This window comes from Podarcis pityusensis, assembly GCF_964106645.2.
Source record: "Podarcis pityusensis genome assembly, chromosome: 2".
NCBI lineage: Eukaryota > Metazoa > Chordata > Lepidosauria > Squamata > Lacertidae > Podarcis > Podarcis pityusensis.
This window is the reverse complement of record NC_138029.1, coordinates 103,017,361-103,032,679: the sequence shown is the minus strand read 5'-3', so window position 1 is coordinate 103,032,679 and position 15,319 is coordinate 103,017,361. Positions and strand designations below refer to the sequence as shown.

Sequence of the window (15,319 nt, the reverse complement as noted above, 5' to 3'; positions counted from 1 at the left end):
ACTGGTGTTTTGGTGAGCGGGGGGGGGGGGGGGGAGCAGCTGCGATGCATGGGTTCGGGCTAAAGGCCTGTGCACATATTATGCATTTGCAAGATGCAAGATGCACTCACTCCAATATTTTTGTTTAGTTCATCCCCTCCCTTGATTTATGTAAACCACTTAGAGGTCTTTGTCAATTAAGTGGTATATAAACCCAAGGGTAACTGCGTTTCAGCTCAGGACCGTATGAACATGGTGATTTATTACTATTATTTATGAGATTATGGATTACCTTTAGCAACCTCTACTGGTAGTTTTCCAGCTACCTATAGCCGTACATGTTACCTACCAGTCATTTTCTCTCGACCAGGACTTAAAAGGTCTGCAGTTTTCTACCCTCATGATACTCTGCCGTGGTTGTCTTTGTTGGCATATGTGCCTATTTCAATCACTTTGTGAAGAAACAGAAACATCAGAAGAAATAGAAATGCAGAAAAGGGCTGCCTTCAGCCACTGCATCCATTTGCTAAGACGGAGCATGTGATGTTTTCTTTAGGGACAGGTTTCTGGAAAGCAGACTCATTTTGGTTGCCCTATTTGCTACTCCAGCAGAGGAGAAATGCAGGGAAAAGCCAATTCTACTTCCACATTTTTTCCCAGATTTTAAAGCACATTTAGCACACACAGCTTCCCCTGTGAAATCCTGAGTACTATAGTTTATCCCTCATGGAGCTACAGTTCACAGCACCCTTAAGAAACTGCAGTTCTCAGGATTCTACAGGGGAAGCTGTGTGCTTTAAATGTATGATGTGGATGTGAAGCAAAGCCTGCAAATGAGAGGGGATGTCCCCAGGGAAAAGATATTCCACAATGGAGCACATGATTGCTCTTATCAGCTGGTCAGTTTTATAAACAGCTCTGCTAGGAATAGGGATGCGGATGGCGCTGTGGGTTAAACCACAGAGCCTAGGACTTGCCGATCAGAAGGTTGGTGGTTCGAATCCCCGTGACAGGGTGAGCTCCCGTTGCTCCTTCCCTGCTCCTACCAACCTAGCAGTTCGACAGCACGTCAAAGTGCAAATAGATAAATAGGTACCGCTCTGGTGGGAAGGTAAACGGCGTTTCCGTGCGCTGCTCTGGTTCCCCAGAAGCAGCTTAGTCATGCTGGCCACATGACCCGGAAGCTGTACATCGGCTCCCTCGGCCAATAAAGCGAGATGAGCGCCGCAACCCCAAAGTCGGGCACGACTGGACCTAATGGTCAAAGGTCCCATTACCTTTTTATGCTAGGAATATAACTCTGGCAGAATCTGGATATCCAGATCACTAGATCTTTTAATATAAGGAGCTGAGCAGTTAAGCCACTAAGAGGAAACGCATAATGTGTGCACAAGCGCCCTGACATGTTCTGTCTTTTCCTCTCTCTCTTTGCCTCAAAGTCTTGCTCAACATGGTGTTAGATATACAAGGCTGAAAGTGGGAGATGGATCAGGGAAGGGGCCACATTCTGCGATATGCTTGGCCCATCCCAAAGCAGGGGAGCAATCTGGTACAGCCGTAGCTAGGTCTGGAATTTCCATTGTCTCATTTTGAATGTGGTACGTTCTCAGATGAGGAGCACCGCAGGATTATGAGGAGTCAAAAAGAGGAGAGGGAGACCATTTGGAAATCATTATGGAGGCTCCCGGTGCTGATCAGGAAGAGTTTGGATTTGATATCCCACTTTAATCATTACCCGAAGGAGTCTCAAAGCAGCTAACATTCTCCTTTCCCTTCCTCCCCCACAACAAACACTCTGTGAGGTGAGTGGGGCTGAGAGACTTCAGAGAAGTGTGACTGGCCCAAGGTCACCCAGCATGTGGAGGAGTGGAGACGCAAACCCGGTTCACCAGATTACGAGTCTACTGCTCTTAACCACTACACCACACTGGCTCAAGCCCATGGGAGATCCCATGGGCTTGAGATTTGTATGTCCCACACTTCTTGACTTCGCCAGCTAGGGATTGTGGGGAAAGGAGACCATTCTTTAAGAACTAAAGAGCGAAACAGGAAATTCAGAATCCTGAAAGGTGCCAGGTAGGTAAAGACAGAGCACATGGAATGCTTGAAATGGAAGAGCTTTGGGGAAGAGTATTAGATTATGTAAAGGAGAAGTATTCTTATGACTCACTCTTGGATTAGCCAGCCATTCACTGAGCTAGGAAAGGCCATCAGACTGCTCTGTGGTGTCCTTGTGCAAGCAATTCAGAAAAGTATGCTGTTTACTTACCTGACCTGCGTCACAAACGTGTCATGTCATTAGAATCATGAAAACGGGCTGCTCCTAATGTGTGCAGTGTGTGTGTGTGTGTGCGCACACACACACACCTAAAGGTGATGGGAGTGAGGATGCACATGCCATTATAAGGCCCAATGCTGTAGCATTTCAATCCACCAATCAGTCAAACTGCCACTTAAGTCAATGAAAGTTTTCCTTTTGTAACGGGCAACAGAAGGGAAACCATGAAAGGAACAACCTTCAGCCGGTCTGCATCATGCCATGTTTTCATTCGTACTGAAATGAAAACCAAGCTTTTGCTGGGCAATAATAAAGTCAGAGTAAGAGTCCAAGCTATGCAAGCATGTGATAAAACGATATCGGCACATCTAAATATTTCTCAAAACTTTAAAAACCCTCACAGATATGCTCTGTAGGGGGAAAAGGAACTAAAACATGATCAGTAGTGAGGTGTCTAAGAGTCCGTATATGTAAAGGCAAGCGCTTTTGATGTATTTCAAATTTACCAGAGCCTTCAACACATGAGAGGGCAAGGAAGGCTGATGTACAAACCCATGCTGAATCTTTGATTTTGGGCTGCTTAGAAACTTGATTTTCAGGAGTCTTCGTGAGAAGGCTGAAGAGTGTGTCAGCTCACCATGGGTTTACTGTTCACGCAATTGGTTGATTCCACCATGTGGAAGTGACCACAACCCTCTGGAAATGTTATAATCAAGTTGTGGAGAATGGGAGAATCATGAGCTCCACCTCCTTGGCATACCATACATGTGCGAAGGAGGTTAAGCGCACAATAGGCCCCAATCCACATAGACACAAATGACTCAATCTGTACATTTCGTACAGATTATACAGGTTCCACCCTATGCCCATTAGGGTCTATTTATTTAAGTCCCTATGCAGGCAGTATAATCTACACATGGTGTGATTATAATTCTTCTTCCACACGTTGACTGCAATAGCTGCATAGGGCTCACGTGAGTAAGCTCCCCAAACCAACTTTTTAAGCTGAAACTGGTCAATGTCCTACACCAAAGATTGTGCTGGAAATTTATTTAGCTCCTTTTCCATGGGACAACTTAACAATCTTAGCAGCACAATTAGTACAATTATTCTAAGCCTCTTCCCAAAATCATGTCTCTGAGCTAGTTAAAAGTCAAAATAAAAAAATCCTTCCAGTAGCACCTTTAAGACCAACTAAGTTAGTTCTTGGTATGAGCTTTCGTGTGCAAGCACACTTCTTCAGAACACACTTCGTGTGCAAGCACACTTCTTCAGATATGCTTGCACACGAAAGCTCATACCAAGAACTAACTTAGTTGGTCTTAAAGGTGCTACTGGAAGGATTTTTTTATTTTGACTATGGCAGACCAACACGGCTACCTATCTGTAACTAGTTAAAAGTGTTACTTGATTTTAAATTCTCCCTTTTTTTGTTTTTCTGTTTGACGCTCTGGGTTTCTTTCAGAGGAAGGGTGGATACATAATTAATAATATAAATAAATAACTCGCAAATTGCATGATTAAGTTGGCAGTCTTATACACACTTACCAGGAAGCAAACCCCATTTAATCCAATGGGTCGTATTTCTGAGTAGACATGCATAAGATTGCACTGCTAATGAATCTATTTCTTTTAAAAGGTGACATTTGTGAATGGAAATAAGTTATGTGTTTGTGGAGTTTAAAACTCTTAAAATAAACAGTTCAAAAACAGTAAATTGATTATTACAACGAAAAATTTACAATCTAGTGGCTGAAAACCACGAGTGCACCACAGATTTATTTGGTCTTGGGTTAAGAGGTTCTTGTTTCCTGTAACTAACAAATACAATCCTGACTATCTGTGCAGTTTGCTAGGCTGGGTTCCTGGTTGTTTAAATTTGGATAACAGATAAAGCAAAAAAATGTGCTTGTGATCTACAGCTGATTTGGAGGATACAGAAAGTGTTAGGTGACTGGATTTACACATTTATAATACACCTGCTTTTTCTAAAACAACACCGGCAGAAGACAGCTTATGCTGTCCTATATCAAAACACCAATCCTGAAAAGATGGTTGATTCCTGGCACTGTATCAACCTGGTAGCCTCCAGCTACAGCTGGACGACAGCTCTCATCATTCCTGATCATTGATCATGCTGCCTGGGTCCGATGGAAGCTGTAGTCCAAGCATCTAGATGGTACCAAGCTGAGGAAGGCTGGCATAAATAGCTGGTTTTGTTATGGGACAGAATATGGCTGTCCTAATGGTTTGTCCCATAAAAATGGAAAGCACAGAGAAGAACTGAAAATGGACAGCTCTATGTGGATGTTTATGCAATTGTTGTAAGGAACAAGTGTGGAATACCCTATAGCCTTCTGAGACATCTCCTCTGAGAACCTTTCCATCAAGTATTGCATTTTAGACTTTACTCTGGATGTTCCCCAATAGGATTCTTTTCTCAGTCCACTGCGCACAGCATCCAGAACCCTCAGATGTGAAGATAAACCAATGAAAAATGTATTTTGAAAAAGTTGGACCCCACCCCTGCTCCCCCATTCATGAACAAGCAACCTTTTGAGCAACCCCCCCCGCAACTTCTTCTCTCTCTCTTTGCTTTAATTAGAGCTTGTTTTACTTACAAAATTGAGAGATTGGGGCGTCTAGCTGGGGCACGTTTCCTCCTTTAGCATTAAGCTTTTGAACTTGAGTGGGGGGCACAGGCTTGTGGGACTGGCCAGTGGCTCGGTACATGGCTTGGACCCACAGGATTCGGTCCTGCTCATCGTCGCTTGCAAAAATCACCGTGTCGCCTTCTTTCACCGCGTTAAAAAATGCTCTGCCGCCCTCCAAACCTGAAGAAGACCAGAAACCAGCAATTAGAATGGCAGCAATTGGAGATGTGATTTGGGATTCAGTGGCTGGGATCCTAAATGCAAGCTTTGCCCAATGAAGCTTTCTACCCTTCTGCCCGTAGTCTCCCATGCCTCCAGGAAAGCTGCTCCTGAAGGCCAGGAGATTCTCCAAAAAGAAATGTGATGTGGTGCAGAATGCTGCAAGATGCAGGGGGAATCTGAAGCCCCTGCTTCCTATGAGTGTTCAGGCAAAAGACCTTTAGCGTCCAATCCAGCAAGCAGAAGGGGGCAAACGACTAGGGTCAAATGAAGCTTAGGAATGTAGGAAGCGGACTTATTCCAAGTCCGACCTTTGGACTATCTAGTTCCATAGTCAAAATAAAAAAAATCCTTCCAGTAGCACCTTTAAGACCAACTAAGTTAGTTCTTGGTATGAGCTTTCGTGTGCAAGCACACTTCTTCAGATACACTGAAACAGAAGTTGCCAGATCCTTCTATATAGTGAGAAGGTGGGGAGGGGTATTACTCAGAAGGGTGGTGGGAATGGGAGATTGGCAGATAGCTGAGATGAGCCTGCTGACGACTCTTAACGACTGTAATAGGTCTAACAGGAAAAGGCAAGGGGTGAGAACGTGAGAAATGGCTTAGTCATGTATAATGGGATAAGAATCCAATGTCTTTGTTCAAACCAGGTCTCTCCATGGTTTTAAGTTTGGTAATGAGTTGCAATTCAGCAGCTTCTCTTTCCAGTCTATTTCTGAAATTCCTTTGTAGTAAAACAGCTACTTTGAGATCTTGTATAGAATGTCCTGGGAGATTGAAGTGTTCTCCTACTGGTTTCTCTGTTTTGTGATTCTTGATGTCAGATTTATGTCCATTTATTCTTTGGCGTAAGGTTTGGCCTGTTTGTCCAATATAGAGAGCTGAAGGACACTGTTGGCATTTGAAGAGTCGTCAGCAGGCTCATCTCAGCTATCTGCCAATCTCCCATTCCCACCACCCTTCTGAGTAATACCCCTCCCCACCTTCTCACTATATAGAAGGATCTGGCAACTTCTGTTTCAGTGTATCTGAAGAAGTGTGCTTGCACACGAAAGCTCATACCAAGAACTAACTTAGTTGGTCTTAAAGGTGCTACTGGAAGGATTTTTTTTATTTTGACTATGGCAGACCAACACGGCTACCTATCTGTAACTAGTTCCATAGTGTTTGCATTGGCTGGAAGCACCCTTTCAGGGTTTCAGACAGGGGTCTTTCCCAGCCCTACAAATAAATGGACACACATAATGTACAACCAACCCTCAGAAAGTGACTGTGCCAGATTCTATGTGATGTTTTTTCTGCTCTTGAAACTTAAGAAGTTGCAGTCTCCAGGCAAGTCTTTAAACAGGCAGGTACTCAACCTCCTTGAAGAGCAACAAGTTACTGCAACGCCCTTCCTCATACTTTCCTCCCTAGTGTTAACGGACGGGCCCATCAGCCCTAATCTACGGCATTGGCTACCAAGACTTCTGCCCCTGCAGCCACCCTTCCATCATAATCAAATATCCCATAATCAAAGACTTGGGAGAGATGTGGAAGAAACCCTTGCCTCACACGCACTAATCAATCAGTTGCCCGTGAGTACGATTTGGGGATCATATCATTATGGGTGCAGAGACTTAGGGCAGTTTTCAATGACAGGAAAGTGTAATCTATATGATTTTCTCACACCATGTGGGATCAGAGGGCACCAGTTTAAGGACCCCTTTCGTAGCTTGCAACAACAAACAGAAAACAAGCAGCTTGCAGAAATAAATGGAACAAATCCTGATTAGGCCCATAACTGTTCAGGAAAAAAAAAGGGGAAACAGAAAATAAAGAGCACCAGTCGACTTATCTACCTGGCTGTGGGTCTGTGTAGTCCACTGTGTATCCATCAAGCTGCAACAGCTCTTGAGGCTCAGCTTTTTTCTCTCGGTAACTGCACATAGCAAATGTATATTGGCTAACCTGCAGGAAAATCAGAACACTTAAATAACACCCGGTGGTGATGGTTGAATTCTTCAAAGTGGCAGCATCTGCAAATATTTAAGCAGCCACTTAAATATCTATCATCTATCTATCTATCTATCATCTATCTATCTATCTATCTATCTATCTATCTATCTATCTATCTATCATCTATCATCTATCTAATCTCTATCCATCTATACCTATCTATATCTATTTATATCCATCTCAGTTGAAACTCTAGTATATGAAACCTCTCCCCAATTATGCCATATTTTGGGATCATTACCACCAGTCTTGAAGTGCACAGGTTTCTACTTAGCGGAAGAGAGAATGCTGGGATACTACATTCATTATCCTAGGGGCACAGAGTAAGACCTTGGCCTTCCAATAATCAAATATATGCAATGGAACGTTCTTGTCCACAGAGCAGTCGTTAGGCAGAACAGGGAACAATAAAAGGGAGCAAATGGAACTGGACTGTGGAGTTGTAAACATAGTGTCTGATGGCTCAGACGTGCCCATAAAGGCCCTCCCTGGCACATACAGGGCCCTGTCCTCGTGCATCTTCACAGCTGAAATTAGGCTTCAAAAAAGCCTCTTATTAGTTACCACAGGTGGCTTCTTTCAAGTCTAATTTCTGCTGTAAAGGGGAAAAGCTTGGTTCAGGCAAAACAATGTCAGTCTAATAAACCCATGGCTTATTTGATCAAGGACAGCATTGGGTCCAATCCCTACTTCCTTCTTCTTCTTCTTGGCATGCCGTAATGGTAAACCTAATTTTCCTGTTACAACAGAACTGGGAAACCGTAGTTTACATAACACTTACAAACCAAGAACATCATATCTGCACTGGGCCCTCGGCTGTTCACTTGCAGATGAATAACCCGTGACTTTAGGAAACCAGAGGTAACCTCCTCTACACAGGCACTAGATATGGACTGCAGATCTCTACTCCCAGTCCCTGAGCAGTTCAGAATTCACGAACAAGCACAGAATAGGTTTTAATTATCCCTAGAAGGAGATTAGTCTCCTGTGCTGATTAGTCTCAGATTTATCAGTTGATGGGCAAACACTCTATAGCCCTTGCCTAACTTCATTGAGTTGTTTTATCGTGTTTTTAATATTCTGTTGGGAGCCGCCCAGAGTGGCTGGGGAAACCCAACCAGGTGGGCGGGGTATTAATCATCATCATCATCATCATCATCATCATCATCTCCATGGGGCATCCAGGGCAAGAGACTTCCAGGTAGAACCTGTTGATGGTAGCAGTAATAAGGAGTCAAATGGCAAATGAATAAATAAATTGTTCTGACTACGTCCAAAACGATCCTTTAACATTCCTTAATAAACGAGTTCACAGTGGGCTTTTCACTCCCTGAATTGATCCCAGGGCTTTTGTTATTTTTATTTTTTTGAAGCTGTTGTCCAAAAGGCGGAATCTACATGCTTTGAAACCGCTTATCATTCATCTGGAGAGCGCCAGAGTGACACACTGTCAGAAACAATGTGCACTAAATTGCTGGTTGCCAGTCATATTAAAGCAATATGAAGACCCCACAGATATGTACAGTTGTTGTCGTTGGTCCTGCAAATGGCAGCTCTCAGTCCTCTGATTTACCATCTATCTGCGTGACATGACACATTCAATGTCAAGTTCTTGACGGCACTCTTCTTGCTGGCTGCAGGGGGCTCTGGCATCGCCTTGAGGTGCCCATCAGGCTGCATCAAGAGCCAGCTTGTACTTAACATTTGAAAAATCAGGATCGTCTAGGAGAAGGCAGTTAGAAAGCAAAGGATTCTCCTCAGCTCTAGGCTAGGAACTTACAGGGAAATTTACTGTCAAATGATTTCAAAATGACTTTGTTAAGGTTGTGTCACATTCTGGATTCCTGACGCAATTATATTGGTTTGGACATTTTCTTGACCTCCGAAGGAAACTTTGACTCCGACAATTCCTTAAAACTCTCGTATCAATGCATTGTGTTTGTCATTTTGGAAGAACTGGGGGGTGGGGTTGGAAGAAATCCTCCCTCACTCGCTGGATATCAGAGTGTCTGCTGGCCATCGCAGAAAAGCTACAAGGCTTCCTTCCAAACTACTATTAGCAAGAATGTATATAACAAGATGTATATCCACACACACACACACACACACACACACACACACATACACATACAGACACACGCACAAACCTTGCTAGGATATGCAATAAGATGTGATTTATTAAAAACAGAAGATTTTTCAAGCAAGCTAAGATAATTTAGTGCCATGCTGCCCTCTTCTGGTCTCAAATAATCATTAATCATGTGCTTATAACTGCCACCACCTCACTCTCAAATCTGTTGCTAGCTTCTTTTGCTACTTTCTCCACACTCTGATTATCCATACTTTAAAAACCCACAAGATATTGTTGTGGTTCCAAAAACCCACACGAGGAAAGGGAGCCAATTTTCAAGGTGTTACTGTGAAGGACTTATCACCAGTCACAACCCATCTGGGTATCTCTAGTCATTCGTTGCATCACCCAGGCCTTCATAGCACTGGGTTTCTTTTGTTGTTGCCTCCTGCATTATTGTTTGCCTATTGAAAGGCTTTAAAGATGTGTTCCCAAATGGTTAGCACCTACAGGGGCGTGTGTGAATGAAACCTGCCCACTCTAACCATGCAGTGCTACCATGGTCTAATTCTGACGCCTGTGGGTGCAACTGCGCTCTTAAGGCCTTCCCTTGGTACTTGCAAAACCTCTGAGGTGTGTCACCCATTGGCCCCATCCCTTTGTCATGAGGTGGTGTGGGGGGTTAGCAGCCCCTGCCCTGGAAAGGTACATAGCACATATAACACCAGTCCTGAAAGACCTACATTGGCTCCCAATGCATTTCTGAGCACAATTCAAAGTGTTGGTGCTGACCTTTAAAGCCCTAAACGGCCTCGGCCCAGTATACCTGAAGGAGCGTCTCCACCCCCATCACTCAGCCCAGACACTGAGGTCCAGAGCTGAGGGCCATCTGGCGGTTCCCTCACTGCAAGAAGTGAGGTTACAGGGAACCAGGCAGAGGGCCTTCTCGGTGGTGGCGCCTGCTCTGTGAAATGCCCTCCCCTCAGATGTGAAGGAAATAACTATATGACTTTTAGAAGACATCTGAAGGCAACCCTGTTTAGGGAAGTGTTTAATGTTTGATGTTTTATCCTGCTTTTAATATTCTGTTGGAAGCTGCTCAGGGTGGCTGAGGAAACCCAGCCAGATGAGCAGGGTATGTATGTATGTATGTATGTATGTATGTATGTATGTATAAATAAATAAATACTAAGCTGAAGGAGGAAGTTGGAAGAGCAATGTTCTTCTCCACTTCCTGTTTCAGCTCTATGGGCTTTTCAGGCTCAGATCAGCACCTGAGCAGATGAACAGCAACCATAGCAAATGAGAGGGCAGGAGATATATATATATATATGAGAATAGATGATTAATGTTAAAATTATGGTTAAATGTATATAAATCAAAATTAGAAATAAAAATTACAAAAGGGAGGGTTCTGAGGGACTGGGGGAAAGGGAATGGACCAACCAGACAGGAGATGGGGTGGAGGAGTGAGAGAGGAGAAAGACAAAGCACACGTACACATGTTGTTCTGAAATAAGAAATGCAGTGAGTCCAGAAATATTTCTAACTAATCAAAAAGCTGCTTTCCTTTTGTGTGCCCTTTGTTTGCTTCTCGGAACACTTACTGCATTGTTACCAAGTGCAGAGAATAGAATGAGAGAGAAGGTGTGTGTGGACTTACACACGGGTGAGATCCAATAAAATGGACCCTCCTAAGCACATCTCTCTCTGTTGACTGAACCATTAAAAAAAAGTATATTGCAAACCGCCCTGAGATCGTTTGATGAAGAAGGGCAGTATGTATATAAATCCAGTGCTTTTTTCCTGGGGGGATGCAGGAGTACACATACCCCTAAACATTTTGTGAATCTAAGTTTGGCCTCATTGAAGGGCAGTATTTCAATATGAGTAGGAAAATGAGAGTACCCTAAACATTTTTTATAGAAAAAAAGCACTGTATAAATCTTAGCAGCAACAACACTCTTGCTCACCCCTCTGTGAGACAGAAAGAGAAGTCATTGTCCCTAGATATGTAGCATGTTGCTGCCACCTCCTGGACAATCCGTGACAAATGATGACAATGTTCAGTCTCCAGCTTCCAGTTGCTCAATCAAAATAATCAGATCTGAATTACTCCATGAGTGTGAAATGAGGGATGCCAGCAGATATTACATGTCCGTGGGAGAGTAGTTCCTTTGTCAATCAGAATTAACATCTCATCAGGGTTTTTCTTTCTGCAGTGGTTTTCTCTAAAAGAATATATTTTGTAATTCTGCAAATTCGTTCTTAATTTGGCATCTATTTTAATGCATATGATTCCTTTTTTGCAATGCCAGTAAACACTGGGTACCTGATTCATGATTTTCTAGCATATGTAACTGAGCCTGAACAACCCCAGTTCAGTATCTAGAGAGATAAGCTTGTTCGCCTTTTGCCATAAAAACAATAGTGTGGTACCTTAAAGACAAACACATTTATTATAGCATAACCTTTCCTCAATTAATCAGCTGAAAAATGGAATTTAGAAGGAAAATTCCAGTATAAAACTGCTGAATTACAACTAACAAGAAGTTTAATTTCATTCATTTGAGTCTGAACAGAGTTGATTTGCTGTCCTGTCCCACCACAGGTGGTAGTATATTTTTATTCAACAGGATTTGAAACCTCAAAAAGGTTATCCCCAGCTACAAAAGTCACTGGGCTTATTTTGAATACATTTCAGCTCTGGTTTACTTGTCACAGGCTCTACTTCTATTTATTTATTGATAAGATTAATTCTAAACTGCCAACTCATTCAAAAAATATCGTGGCAGTATACAATAAAAATGCTTTTTCACTGAACTCCAAGTTCTACAAGCCCCTTGTTTAAACAGAGGCTAGACGGCCATCTGTCAGGTATGAGCTAGTTGAGATTCCTGCATTGCAGGGGCTTGGGCGAGATGACCATTGGGGTCCATTCTGCTAAATGCAAATTACATGATGCAGTGGACTCTAGCCCATGAAATCGCATGCCATAATAAATGTGATTTCGTTTAAGGTCCCATAAGCCCTATTCAGGTGTTTGGTGCATGTAGGTACCAAATGTGTGAGGAATCTAGAGAGGGTTAGCCTCACACCTTGCATGAGCAGATCCCAATCCTAGATGACGATGCGCACACCAGCAACACCTTTGGCTGACACAACAGCGCCAGTCTGCAAGCACAGATATATGTGCGTCAGGCTCTATCTACAGGGAGAGGCCCCCTGGTTCCCCCTACTGTGAAGGGAGTCTCTCATGCTGATCACACATTGGGGAGAGTGTCGTTGTGGCATGCACTTTGTCATCGAGGGGCTGGGACTAGTCAGCACATTCTCAACAGCCCCTTCACATGACCATATGGAGCAGTGTAATATCAGCAGGTGAAGGCCATGTTCTTGTGTTGCTAGGTGGCAGTGATGAGGGGAGGAATTCACTGTTGCACTCAGTTAAAGTTAGCGAACTTAAAAACGGAAAGCGTAATGCTGGCGGTCAACAAAAGAGATTTAAAGACTGTCTCAAGGCAAATTTTTAAAAAATGTAATATAAACACCAACAATTGGGAAACACTGGCCTGTGAGCACTCCAATGGGAGAACAGCCTTTACCAAAGGTGTCATGGGCTTTGAAGACACTCAAACTCAGGATGCAAGGGAGAAATGTGCTAGGAGGAAGGCACGCTTGGCAAATGCACACTGTGATCAACTCCAACCCGGAAACCAATGTCCCCACTGTGGAAGGACGTGTGGATCTAGAATTGGCCTCCACAGTCACTTACGGACTCACTGTTAAAATGTGTTTATGGAAGACAATCTTACTCGGCTACGAGTGATCGCCAAAGAAGAAGAATGCTATCGGAATGGCTTGCAGAAGAGAGAGTGCAGCATGGTTCTTGCGGCTGGTTGTGCACCAGATTCCTGCAGCCCCGATACGAGCGGTCGCATGACCAGTTGCACAACAAGCTTCCGCTAGCAGAACTGATGCACTGGATTTCACACTGCGCAACCATTATTCTTGCTCTTATGCTAGCACAACCACCCTTGCGCCGACTGTCAGAGAACGTTGAATGTTCCTCAGCTTTTCTCAACTCAATCTAAAGTGCTGGTTTTAAAGACCACCTTATCCCACATGTACCTATCTGAAACCGTAAGACCATTTTGGGGGACATATTAAAACCTCATTGAACTGGGCTTATTCAAGAAACAAATCCCAGAAATTAAAAAAGACTGCCAACCAAGAACAATCTTTGCTGCTCTTTCTGTTATATAGTGAGAGGAAGCTGGATTCAAAACTTTGGAGCCACCATAAAAAAACAAAACCTTGTTTGGTAGTGACCACCAGCTGTATAGCTCATAAGACTGTCAAAAGACTTTAAGTGCCAGATTTTAAAGACCAGGAACGTACATGTGTGAAATGAGATGACTAGAATCATATGAAAATACACCAAAGTGTATGTGACATCATTACGACGCTACAGTTGAGGGATGTCTGGTCTGATGCTTTAAGAGCCTCATATACAGCTGCAGCCAGTGGGGTAGTTCACAAGCAAGAATCACTGTTTTGGTGTTGTGAGGGCAGGGCAGTGGCTCAGTTAGCACCATGATGTCAGTGGGCTACGGCCATTTGGAAAGCTGCTAGCCAACAAACAACCAACCAGGTGCTTGCACGATGCTGACTGAACTGTTCTCTGCCTCACCATCATCTCCCAACAGATGTTAGTAAGGACCTACATTTGCCTCCAACCTCAGTTGCCCAGTAGAAGCAGCCAGTAATTCCCACCACCATATCTCAACCAAATTTCACGGTTCTGCTTGGCGTACCTAAAGATGAATTTCCTAACAAGAAGACTAATTTGGTAGTTTTCAAGAATACTAGATAGAGCAATTGCTTTTGTGATGCCATCTTAGAAGAGCAGCAAGAGCAATCATTTCTATTTCTTTTTTAAAAGAGCCATGCGGTTATATCTTATGGACTCCCATATGTGAAAATAAATAAGTAAGGCTGGAGGTTGCATCCACCTCAAGCATTTCAAAGAACATCTATCTGAAGGAGAAAATGAAGAGATACTTATAAGACATTAAGTGATTGGCCTTTTCCCCACTTCCTACAGCAAAAGTGTTTCGTATAAAAACTTCTTGGCATTCTCCAGCCAGTTATGAGCATTATACTGACTTTGCCGTGCATTTCCCCGATTTATGATGCCGTGGACACATTTTCATTCCTAACCTTGGGGTCATATTCTGCCATCACTTTCACACTGCATAGCTCAGAATTTACAATGAGGTGAATAATGAGCCAGTGCTGTGAAATTTGCATGCAATTAGCATTCTGTTCATTGCAGAGGGTAAATTTGCAACCAGAGTGGTAGGTGATGTACAGAAAGGCACTCAGCAAAACCGAAAGAGAACACACACTCTCTCCTGGACTTACTCCAAAACTATTATGAGTATGTGATCCAAGAGGATGTGATAATGTTCTCTTAGGTTTCATGATACAGAGGCAAGGGAAAGCTGTTTGCGGTCGGACAGGCACTCTGGACTTTAAGAAGGCCAATTTCAAAAAGGTTAAGGGGATATTGGGTGATATCCCATGGTCAGAAATACTCTTAAGACAAGGGAGACAAGATGGATGGGAGTTTAAGAAAGGTGAAAGACCATTCCAACAAGAAAGAAGACTGAGAGGCAGCTAAAGAAACTGGTGCGGCTGCCTAAGGAGCTGACAGATGAGCTGAGATTTAAGAAGAGCATGTATTAAGAAGTGGAAGAAACGGAACCTGGAACAAAAGAGCTTTTAAGCCTTGTTTGCTAGGCAAGGACTTCTCAGCACACTGGCTGTGGGAGCTTAGGGATGCTTGTGTGAAATCTCACCCCTCAAGATCTTGTGAGAGCATCCCAGAGCTGGTGTGCTGAGCGGGCCTTGCCCCTCAAGCAAGGCAGAGAGTTTAAAAGATCTCCAGCGTGGCTGGATTTATCATGCACAGTTTCAACCAGCCTGTCTTCAAGTGCGTATAGCTGAAATTGTGCAAGTTAAATGTGTGTAAAATGCGATTGTACTGTAGTGGCTTATCTAGTGGATGAGGTGAAACCTGAGTTTCAGATTTTTTGGCTTACATCTCTCAAT

General features: G+C 43.4%; 1 protein-coding gene across 8 annotated transcripts in view; it reads right to left on the bottom strand.

The window, feature by feature from the left end:
* Positions 1–15,319, bottom strand: part of CADPS (calcium dependent secretion activator) — a 348,154-nt gene that overhangs the window by 168,601 nt on the left and 164,234 nt on the right. For all 8 annotated transcript variants that reach the window (XM_080995634.1, XM_080995627.1, XM_080995631.1 and 5 more), the window contains exons 10-11: positions 6,975–7,083; positions 4,879–5,091 (exon numbers count right to left, since the gene is read on the bottom strand). In XM_080995634.1, coding sequence (XP_080851760.1) covers positions 4,879–5,091; positions 6,975–7,083 — 322 coding nt within the window. The remainder of the gene's footprint in view (positions 1–4,878; positions 5,092–6,974; positions 7,084–15,319) is intronic.